Source organism: Perognathus longimembris, chromosome 11 (assembly GCF_023159225.1).
Source record: "Perognathus longimembris pacificus isolate PPM17 chromosome 11, ASM2315922v1, whole genome shotgun sequence".
Classification (NCBI taxonomy): Eukaryota; Metazoa; Chordata; class Mammalia; order Rodentia; family Heteromyidae; genus Perognathus; species Perognathus longimembris.
The window spans coordinates 1,005,065-1,016,480 of record NC_063171.1 but is presented as its reverse complement, the minus strand read 5'-3'; the positions used below and the strand labels follow the sequence as shown (position 1 = coordinate 1,016,480).

Sequence of the window (11,416 nt, the reverse complement as noted above, 5' to 3'; positions counted from 1 at the left end):
AATAAATGGTTGAAATGACTTCCTCAAGATCAAATGGCTGGTCTCACGCAGAATTCAAATGGATCCAATCTTCTAACTTTCATCTGCTCTTCTTCTTTCTATTTTCTGAAAAGATATAGCTATACTTTATTCTGTAATCTTTCTCCTCACATTGGAATTAATCCTATCAGTAATTATTTCCACTGAGGAAAACAAAGTACATTAGATTATGAATGAAAGACTGAACATGAAAACTAAGGCCAATGTATTTCCCAGACTCTACAATTTGTGTTTCCTCCATTAGCCTGAAAAATAAGTAAATTCTTCAGAAAAGTAGGGATCATTCATATTTTCTCTAAAATTCACTTCTGATTATGTGATTGAAAGTGGATTGAATTAGAATCCATTTCTATCAAAGGAAAGTAACATCCAAAAGAAAAGGTAAAATTTAAGTAAATTTCAAGGAGAGCATATTAGTCTTTTAAAGGGAAAATTGAATCTCTCCAACAAATAAACAAGTGAAACCATTTGTTCAAGTCTTGACATATTAAAGGATAGAGGAAAGAGTGAGTTCCATAGGAGCTTTGATTAAAGCAAACAAGATGCAACTATCTAGGCTCAATAGTAGGTATCAGACAGACCTGGGTTCGCACTTAGGTCTATCACTCAAGCTGTGCTCTTGAACTTGGTTCTGACCAAATAATATTGTGCAATATAATAATACAATAATGCAGTGCAATACCGCATTATCCCAAGAATTGTGTATTTGGGTAGGCTAAATTAAATGTATGTGTATTATCTTATTATATCATAAGGACAGGATCAATCCTCGTACCTTATCTCATCTGTGCTGGCCTTTGACTTTGAGTATAGTAGAAATGATGTTTGAGAGTTCTGGCCTCCAGAGAGTGTGAAGTTTCTGTCTTGCCATTGATGGAGTGGCACTTTGGGGACACCTTGAATGGAAACCAAGTGAGCCTACTAAAAGATAACAGGCAACATCCAGAAGTGATGCAACCTGGCTAACAGACCAATGAGCTGGCCATAGAGGCAACATTCTTACATATTCTATGCCAGATGAACCTCCAGTTGAATGCAACTGCCATGTGGAAGCCCAGGTGATAAATTTGTCTGTGTCTGCAGAGCCAGTCTCATACTTGGTGGAGCACATACGTAGTTACTTGGCATGCAGATGTTTGTGGTGCTGTCTCCTGTAGATGTGCTTTGTGTTTTTGCTGGGGTTGTTACTTAGGATGGTCTGTTTCATTAATCCCCTGTGTCTCTCCCATTGACAAAACTGGGGACACTTGAGTAGGTGCACTGCTAGGATGCTATGCCTTGGAGTGTGGGTGTATGTGAGTCCTGGGGTCCAGAGCTGCTTCCCAGGGATGGTTCTCTAGATTATGTAACAATATCCCAAATTAAGACAAAAATGCTTCATGAGGTTGGGGCACCATATCCTAACCCCATAAAGACATCCTATTTGGCAGATTAGGAATCTTTCTCCAGGACCAAACAAGTTTTCTGTATGTGGCTTATTATCAGACAATAATAGTCGACATAGTGGGGTATTTTTGTTTGTTCATTTTTTTTTTGTGTCAGCACTGAGGCTTGAACTTTGGGCATTGGAGCTCAAGGCTAATACTCTAAGGCCACAGTTCTACTTTCTGGTTTTGTGGTAATTCACTGGAGATAAGAGCCTCACACACTTTTCTGTCGGGCTGGCCTTGAACCACAATCCTCAGATCTCAGTTTCCTGAGTAGCTAGGATCACAGGCATGAACTTCCAGTGCTTGGCTAACATAGTGTTTTATAATTTAAGAAGCATACCTAACAGTCTTACCTTAACCTTCACAATAATCACATGAAAAAGTGATTTGTCTCACTTTTTAAAAACCTTAATATTATTGATTTTTATTATTGTTTTATTTGTTTTCTTTTTTTTTTGCCAAATGTGATGGGTTTATTTTATTTTACTCTGATGCAAAACCAAAGATTCCACTGTAGCACAGAGACCAATGTATGAAAAGGTCATGGGAAAGTGTGGGAAATGCAGGGCGTGATGTGCAAACTGGAGGGCCAGGTCACTTCCAGTAACATGACACTACATCGTCGCTGAGGAACACATTTAAATTAACACTGCACAACTCAATTGAAATGTGGCACACACCTGACAACTTCCAGGCATGCCTTCAAGGACCTCCCTTAAGATGGATTTATAATCTCTAGTCTTCAGTGTGGGAAGGATTACAATTCTTTGGAAGAATAAAAAGTTCACACTTTTGAAATTTCACAGAATTTTTAAGGCCAAAACATAGTGGGTTCATTTCTCTTCACTTGCAGGGACAAATCTGATGCTCTACTCAAAAATCAACCTAAGCTTCCAGTTCAAATCCCAACCCAACCTTGTGCCCTCCTGCGTTGAAGTTCTTCCCATCGACTAAAGCTGAAAGGGTCAGTTTGACTCCTGGCCGAAGAGTCTGAGTATAACCCAGTCCAATCAGGCTGGCATTATTTACTTTAGCAGATAGAGAAGTTCTACAATCCAGCCTGTATTTAGCAGCAATGCCAAAATGAGTATTGTTGCTACCAGCCCTCCACGCAAGATTTATTGATGTTTCAATCTTCTCATTAACTTTCTGGTAGATGGAGGCTCCAAATTCAGTGCCATCATTCACATGAGTATGCAGCTGGAACTCTGCAGCCTTGTAGCCCAGGGCAAAATTATTCTGAGGCAGTTTGGATTTGGCTGTATCAAAACTCATCTGGTAGCCAGCAAGCCAACCTTCAAAACCCAACACAGCCCAGCCATAGATGGTTGGTCCAGAAAAATCTATATCAACATTACTGCCAAGACTGAAACAATCCCGTTTATAAGAGGCCTTCAATTTCCCACTCTTCTTCCCTGTGTTCGGTACAAATATGGTATCAAGAGTCAGTTTCAACCCTTCAGCCAACTTATTCTCCAAAGAGATCTCTGTCCCAAGAGTGTTGTCTGTGTTCCATTTTTGGGTGAAGGTAAGTCCATAGTTACAGACCTTATATTTGGTCTCTAGATTGCCTGACGCTTTCCCTGTGTCAGTATATGCATGACCCGAAGTAGAAAACTCCACTCCACTACAAGACTTGGTTCTCAGATCTATTTTGACCATGCCAAACCCATATCCCTTGTTGAAGATATCCTTGGCAGCCTTTCCTAGGTCACAGTAAGTCGGTGTGTTATACATATCTACAACGCAAGGGCCCGGCCCGCTCCGCCAGGGCAACGTTGAAGGTCTTCTTCGAACCAACCTTGTTTTCTTTTTTCAGTGCTAATACCAGAGCAAAAAACTCAAGGCCTCATAGCTGGTACTCCATTACTTAAGCCACACCTCCAGTCTGGCTTTTTGCTGGCTAACTGTAGAGAGTGTCCTGCCAACTTTTTCCTTTGGGCTGCATTTGAATGAAAGTCCTCCAGATGTCAACCTGCTGAGTAGTGTCTGAGCCACAGATGCCCAACAGGTGTCACTGCCATTTAAAAATCATTCTGGATCAAAGATTAGAAGCATAGCTTCCTCACTATTCTTTGGATGCTACTTTCAGCTTTTCTGTGCCTGTTTTTATATAGCTGATAATTAAATATATCACTACTAATAAGGTAGTACAGCTTGGTGTTAAGTGGTGAGTTACTGATGGGATTGGATGTTGACTTTCTTCTTGACTTTCCCCTCTCCTCCTCCACCCTGAGCACTGTTGACATGACAGCCACTTCCCCGAAGACCTGCTCTGAGATGGAGCATTTCCTCTTCCTTACCCAACTTATCTCATTGCAAATGAGATTACAAATAATCACAATCTGGTGTTCTGTGGCCCAGTGACTTACTGTAGCACAGCCCGCACTGCTTTTTAAGTCCTCTGAAGTACAAAGCCATTAGAAGCTATGGTTTAAAGTACAAGCCATTGAAATACTTTTTGCAACAGATTAATTCAACTAGCTATCAAGAAAGGGCAACCAACATACATTGCTGGTGGGAATTTTAAATGCTGCAGACTTATTTTTTTTTATTTTGCCAGTCCTGGGGCTTGAACTCAGGCCTGAGCACTGTCTGTGGCTTCTTTTTGCTCAAAGCTAGCACTCTACCATGAGGCCATATTCCTAGCCCCTGCAACTGCTTTTAAATAAAGAGTCTGGAAGCTACTAAAAACAACTGGGGGAATAGCTCAGAGATAGAGTGCTTGCACAGCATGGACAAGCTGGACTCAATCCCAACACCACAAAGAAAATAATGTTTGACAAGAAATGCACTCATTACCTTACTTACGTAACTGTAAACCCTCTGACATCACCCTTACAGTAAAATTAAGTGAAATTAAAAAGTAGTTTCCATACAACCTAATACTTTTATCCTTAAATCTACACACAAGGGAATCATGAACACATCTTGATGCAAAATCTTGATACAAATGCCAGCAGCATTATTGTTCTCAATAGACAAAAAAGTAAAAACAAACCACATGTCAATGAGCTGAAAAATGGATAAATAAAATATGGTATATCCATTACAATGGAAATTTTTTAGCTATAAAAAGAGTAAAGTACTGGTACATACCAAAAAATTTGCTAGACCTTGAAAATATTATTCAAAGTAAAAATCTAGACACAAAAATTACATATTTTATGATTTAATTTATGTGAAGTGTCCTAGATATGAACATTATAGGGATAGAAACAGATTAGTGGCTGCCTAAGAATGCTGTGGAGTAGATGTATGGGGTGTGGTGGCTGAAGAGTACAGGATTTCTTTCTGAATTCTACAGTGTTCTAAAATTGACTACAGTGATAGATGTACACCTTTGCAAAAATACTAAAAGCCACTGAGGTCTACATTTTAAGTGGATGAATTGTGTAGTGTGCAAATCGTATTTCAATAGAGCTGTTAGAAATAAGAAGAAAAGCTAAGACATTGGCTTAATATATCATCTGCCATGAGCTGATCTAGTGTGAGTGACACCAATACATTGAAGACAAGAAGTATCTAGGAAGGGAGTGACAAAGCCCAAGTATGGAATAAATACAGATCAAATTCCTTATTCACCAATCAGGGCTGGTAGATTGTTGTTGATCCCATTCAGCACTCATCCTGCTGGCCTAACTTCTTGCTCTCCCAACTAATGACACTAAAGAGAGGTGGTACTAGTCTGTATTCCCAGTCACAGAAGTCTCACCGTTTACTAAAAGAATGATATTTAGGATTGCCTTAGGAACAATGGGAAGAGGTGTGACGAAGAAAAAAGAATGAATGTTTATTCAGATTAGCTAATATAGTCAAGACACCATGCTAGGTTACTAGGCCCTTCATTTACCTTTTGATTCCTGCATTCATTTCACCTGGCAAGTATCATGATTTCAAGCTTAAAGTTGGACAAACTAAGGCAAAATAACAATGAATGATTGATGTCATAGCCCATGGGTAGAATGGCAAAACCAGCTATAAAAGCAGGTCTCTTTCCCACCAAAGCCTATGACCTAAAGGGAGCATTGGTATTAAAACAATGCTAGAAATTTGACTAATAGGCACTTTCAGACTGTAGAATTAGAATAGGTAAAAAATGATCCATCAAAATACACCAACAGCCAGGCATTGGTGTCTAAAGTCCTAGCTACTGAAGAGGCTGAGATCTGAGGATCACAGTTAGAAGCCAGTCTGTGAGATTCTTATCTCCATTAAAAGCTATCAGAAAACCCAGAAGTAGAGCTGTGGCTCAAGTGGTAGAGTGATACCTTGAGCAAAAGAAGCTCAGGAACAGCTCTCAGGCCCTGAGTTTAAGACCCAGGACCAATGACAAAAAGTAAAAATAAAAAATTCAGCAAAATAAGTGGCCTACATCAAGTATTTCATATTTGACCAACCATATTTATTCAGTGAAAGGAACAAGGTTCTTCCCAGCTGCCTGGAGACAGGGACCTAAGAGAGTCCTACAGACCACTGGGCCCAGCCTTGATTCACCCAGCACAGCTGGGGGTTCTTCAGGGCCAACAGCTAGACATGCAGAACCTGACAGCTAGATGCCCCCTGTCAGGGATGGATATGTGTAACCTCTCTTCAGGCAGCTGCTGCAAGCATGTCGATCAGATGAACAAAGGCCAAGGATGCAAGGATACCTTTCTCTTCCACGCAGAGATAGAACAAATGACACCATTTGTTTTCTCGAAGTTAGGTAGCCCTGACAGCATGTGCAAGGGCCTCCAAGCTCTGCGTGTGTGGGGAGCACGAGTCCTTTTCAGATCTAGAGCAAGGAACAGATGTTTCATCAAAAGACACATTTAAAATAAAGATAATTATGCAGTAAGAGGCTTAATTACATCAGTTTATTCAGGTCCACTTAATTGTCTGACAGCCTGAGTGCCTCCTACTTCTTTGGGACAGAAGCTCTTGTGTTTTGCTGGTTTATCAACTCCTTTCATGGCTCAAGGGAAATGTTATTGACTTAGCAATTCAGAAAATATCAATTCCTTATATACAGCTGGTACAGAGAAAATGTAAATATTTTTCACAAGCAATAAAGAATCATCATGTTCTTTGAGGTGGCTTCTGGTATCCTAGAAATGAGGAATAATTGGAATGATTCAGAGAAGTAAGCCCCAACTAGATATTTCACCTTTAGTTGTCTCCTGGTCATATTTGCAATCTTTCTATCACATTCAAGTCTAAAAGAAAAGGTGATTCGCTAATTTAAAGAGGCTATTTGACTTCTGAGACAGTGAGCAGCTGACTACTCCAAAAAAGAAGTTTCATGGCACTATTTCCATCTCCCCTTTATTTTAAAGGCTTGGATTCTGCTTCTTCACACTGAGATTTCCTCTCTCTTTCTTCCTCCTGTGAAACACCAGCTCTTTTGAAGTGGTGATTCCCACTCCCCTTTCTCTACTTTTTTCCTCATACTGTATATTTCCTGCACCAAACCTGCCCATGTGAGTCGTTCAAAACAAATAAATAATAAAGGAAGAATTAGATTCTGGTTCTTTCTAGTCCTTAGGTAACACTGTAAACTCCTTCACATTGGATCCCAGGATATTTATTGCACCTGCTGAATTTCCCCTGAATAAATTGGGGTCCTAGCAGGAAGGAAGTGCAGGCGTGCCCACTACATGTGTGAAGCTCTGTGATTATTAGCTCCAATCACAATGGACAAGATGTGAAGATGTGGAATACCCCAGAGGTCGATGTATGGATGAATGCATATAAAAGACCATGTGAGTGTGCGCACATGCACACACATGTGCACGTGTACACACACTAGATGTAATAAAGCAGAATCAAATTTTTTCCTTTGCCATGACATAGTTGAGTTTGGAGGACATTGTTAAATGAAATAAGTCAAAAAGACAAAATATTACAAGTTTCCATTTACATGTGCAAGTTAAAATACTGATCTTACACAAGTAGATAACGGAAGAGAGGTTATCAATCTGGGAAAGAGCTGTGGGAAGGGAAATAGAGATGGAGAGGGAATGAGATAACGAGTGCAGAGATGAAGTTAGATAAGAAGAATAACTTCTAATGTTCTATAGCACAATACTATAAATATGGTTACTAATATTTAATCTAATATTTCAACATTGTTAAGAGTTTAAAAGTTTCCAACATTGAAAAAAGAGAGAGAGACAGGTATGGGTGGCTCACGTCTGTTATTCTACCTACTCCGGAGGATGAGGTCTGAGGATAGTGGTTTGAAACCAACCCAAGCAAAAATGTTCACTAAATTCCATTTACTGTTAACCAGAAAAAGTTGGGTTAGATGTGTGATTCAAGTGGTAGAGCACCAGACAAGAGAAAGCAAGATGATTACGAGTGCCAGGCCCAAAGTCCAAACTTTGATACCAAAAAAGGGGACACAGCAAATGTCCACCATGACAGGGGCAAAGATCTCTGTTTCTTCTCAGTGTCACCCATTGGCTCTTTTGTTATTTTCTCTGTTAATGTATTGTTCCTGAAGGTTCTACATGACTTTTTCATCCTCTTCTGCACAGGATTATGTAATTCTCAGCTTCAAATATTACCTCTATATTGATGATTTCCAAAGTCCTTGAATTTAGCTCTTTCTGTTCTAAGCTTAATTTGCTGGTTGTGTCCATACTACAGTCATGTCTACCACGTTAACATGTTCCAGTGGAACTCATCTTTGTCTTGCACACAGGTAGGGTTAGGGTGGAACCACCATCTTCATTTCCTCTCTATATCCATGCCCTGAGCTATTAAGTTCTGTGGACTCAGCTTCTGAATTCTTTCCATTATTTCTTCCCTCCTTACACCATAATGGGTGAAACCATAGTTCATCCTCACACCATTTCCTGTATGTACCTTTCTATACCAGCCTTACTTCTACTAGCTCACTTCTATGTGCTGCCCCCCCCTACATATACATCGCTTCTGAATTCATCTTTAAATCAGTATATATTTTGTCAAGCTCTGAGGTAAAACCTTCTTAACATTATCTACAGTATAGAGCTTAAAACTTTAGGATGATTTTCATAGTTCTTCCCATTACAGTTCTTTTCTTTCTTTCTTCTTTCTTTCTTTCCCTTCTTCCTACCTCTTCCCTCTTCTATCCCCCTTCCATTCCCATCTCTCTCTTTCTTTTCTGAAATTTTAATGTGTTTTGTTATTCTATTTGCATACATACATGATGTATTTTGATTATTTTCATTTCCTCTATCACTCTCTCCTTTTCCCCTCTTCCCTTCTGTGGTTGGCTCTGGCACTATTCCTTCTGCATAATATATTTTTTTATTTTAAGGTCTATAGTATGCATATTAAGGAAAATCTTTTTCTTTCTGAATCTGGCTTATCATGATTCTATCAAATTCTATTCTTTTTCTTGCAAGTGACGTGTTTTCATGGTTTAGTAATACTCCTTGTTATGTTGGGGGGGTATATGTATGTGTGTGGCATTTTTTGCATCCATTCATTGGTTGATATACTCCTAATCTGATTCCATAGCCTGTCTCTTGTGTAATGAACATGGTTGTACAGGTATCTTTATTTTATGCTTACTTAAATTCCTCCAGATATGTGCCCAGAATATATAGCAGGATCAGATGATACTTATGTTTTTAGTCCTTTGAGAACCTTCCAAATAGATTTCCATAGTGGAAGCCTAGGCAGAAAATTTCTGATATGAAAAGTTCAATTTACCCATCTGCTTGTTGTGCAGCCATTTATAGCAATACATTCTTGACTCGTGCTAGGTAGTTGGCTGCTGCCTGTAGAATTCACAGACTGGTCAGCAGGACCCAACGAAGATATTCTAAGAACCATGTAAAGCCTTTTTCTTATCACTGAACCCAAGAAAAGACCATTTGAGTAAGTTATGGCATGTCTGCTTCTTCTCAAGAAATATACTTAGAATTCTAAGATTATTTCCTAGATCTAATCTTTCACTTTAAGATTGTGTTCATAGCTAAGTACCAGTGGCTCGTGCTTGTAATTGCAGCTACTCAGAAAGCTGAGTTATGAGGACTGAAATTCAAAGACAGCTTGAAAAAGTCCACAAGACTCTTATCCTCAATTAAGCAGCAAAATACACAGATGTTGAAGTGGCTTACATAATAGAGCACCAACCTTGAACAAACATAACTGAGGGGCAGCACCTAGGCCCTCAATTCAAGCCCCAAGCCCCAGTTCCAACTCTCTCTCTCTCTCTCTCTGTCTCTCTCTCTCTCTCTCTCACACACACACACACACACACACACACACACACACACACACACATGTGGGCACATGCTCAAGGATTCAATGCCCTCTATACCCTCATAGCCCAGATCTCAGCTCCAGAGACCTGGGAATTATCTTTGGCTCCATATTTGACTTTATGTGGCCATTGGCACATAAAGAGAGAAGGCAAAAGCATGTGTTGGTCACCAAGCTTACTCTATATTGGTTCTCTTGCTTGCACTAGGGGACATTCTTTGCCATTCTTGGTCCCACTGAACCTTCATCTAGTGGTTCTCTACCTCCTCCAAAAGGAACACTAAACCTTAGAAAGTCTTATAGCCCCTCTGTGTTCCTTGAAATAATTTCTATTCTCCACGGCTAAGTTCAAATGACCACTTGTTTCTGTGAAGCTTTCCCTGACCACCCAGATAGAATTAATAGATTCTTTTGTAGATTAGGCATCTACTGTGAAGAAGAAAAAAAAAGTATATCAAGTTCCATGAAAACTTCATAATGTAACAGAGGTGTTGTGCTAGTCAGAATCTTGCCAATCCTTGCTCCTAATGACACAGTGTGAGCATCTGACTTTTAGTTTCATTTATAGACAACTAGAGCCCAAAGAAAAACATGTTATAATTTGCAAAATAACAATATGATTTAATAATATAATTTGTAAGATCACCTGGATGTTAAACAACAGAGTCAGAATTCAGAAATCAGTCCTTTGGGGATCAAAAATGTGTTTTGTTCTATGGGTGGAGGGATAAGAGAGGGTGAAGGATGGGCTGATCAAGGTACATTGTATGTATATATGGACAAGTCATAGTGAAGTCTCTTGTACAATGAATTGATGCTAACAAAAATTTTGAAAGAAGGTACTGTCTCCCAATTTTATTTCACTGGTACATGCAGTACTTTTAGTTGTATGCATTCATGTTGCAAGCTCAGGGAACAGGTGGGTAAAATCAGTATGTGACAGTTAAAACTTAGTGAGCAAAATAGGAGCTAGAGAATGACCAACTTAGAACATTCAAATTACACACTCAACCAAAAAGCTTATGGGTCATGAGTTTGCAAAGCTTGAATAAATGGGTGATTGTACCACCAACTTTGTAAGATCTTTGGGAGAGAATCTACAATCTCCTTATTTTAATAAACCTAGCTGTTTAGATCTGGCCTCTTTCATGAACTAAAATACTAAATAGAGTCTATTCAATTGAATAATAGAAGTAAGAGCTTGTCTTTAGCCTTCAAATTAGGTAGTTATTTTGGTTGTATATAATACATCCATAACAAGATAATTTAAACTTCTAAAAGTAGCTTGGTTAAAACCCTCCCACTTATCTTCACCCCATCAACATGTAGAATTTAGAGGTGAGAGATAAAACACCAAGGCTAGAGATTTCAGATTGGTCTGATTCCTGGGCCTTAAAAAAAAAAAATCACAATACAGATGACTGGTTTCCCAGCGGCCCTAATGGTCTGCTCAACAGGACAAAGTGGTTTTACCTCTGAGATGCATTTTGTTTATTACCCACAAGCTCTGCTTAAAATGAGGACATTATGCAGTGAACACTTGAATGAGACCCAGGTGTGCCTCCTGAGTGTGCCCACGGGAACAATGGCTCTGGCCAGCCATTGCCTCTCCCGCTGCCACCCCCACAGTCCATACATCAACCTAATTGCCCTCCAGGAGAACCCTGCTATGTGCTTCTCAAAAGACAGAGAAGGAAAGAGAATTG

At 39.4% G+C, this 11,416-nt stretch overlaps 1 protein-coding gene across 1 annotated transcript; it reads right to left on the bottom strand.

Moving 5' to 3' along the window:
* Positions 1-2,014: 2,014 nt before the first annotated feature.
* On the bottom strand, positions 2,015-3,235 carry LOC125359898 (voltage-dependent anion-selective channel protein 3-like). Its single transcript, XM_048357759.1, has one exon. The coding sequence runs from the start codon at positions 3,204-3,206 to the stop codon at positions 2,355-2,357; it is 852 nt and encodes a 283-aa protein (XP_048213716.1). The 5' UTR covers positions 3,207-3,235; the 3' UTR covers positions 2,015-2,354.
* Positions 3,236-11,416: the final 8,181 nt, after the last annotated feature.

What these genes read in the sequence shown, in the direction of transcription:
- LOC125359898 (XM_048357759.1), bottom strand. Translation starts at nt 3,206, where the DNA reads ATGTATAACACACCGACTTACTGTGACCTAGGAAAGGCTGCCAAGGAT.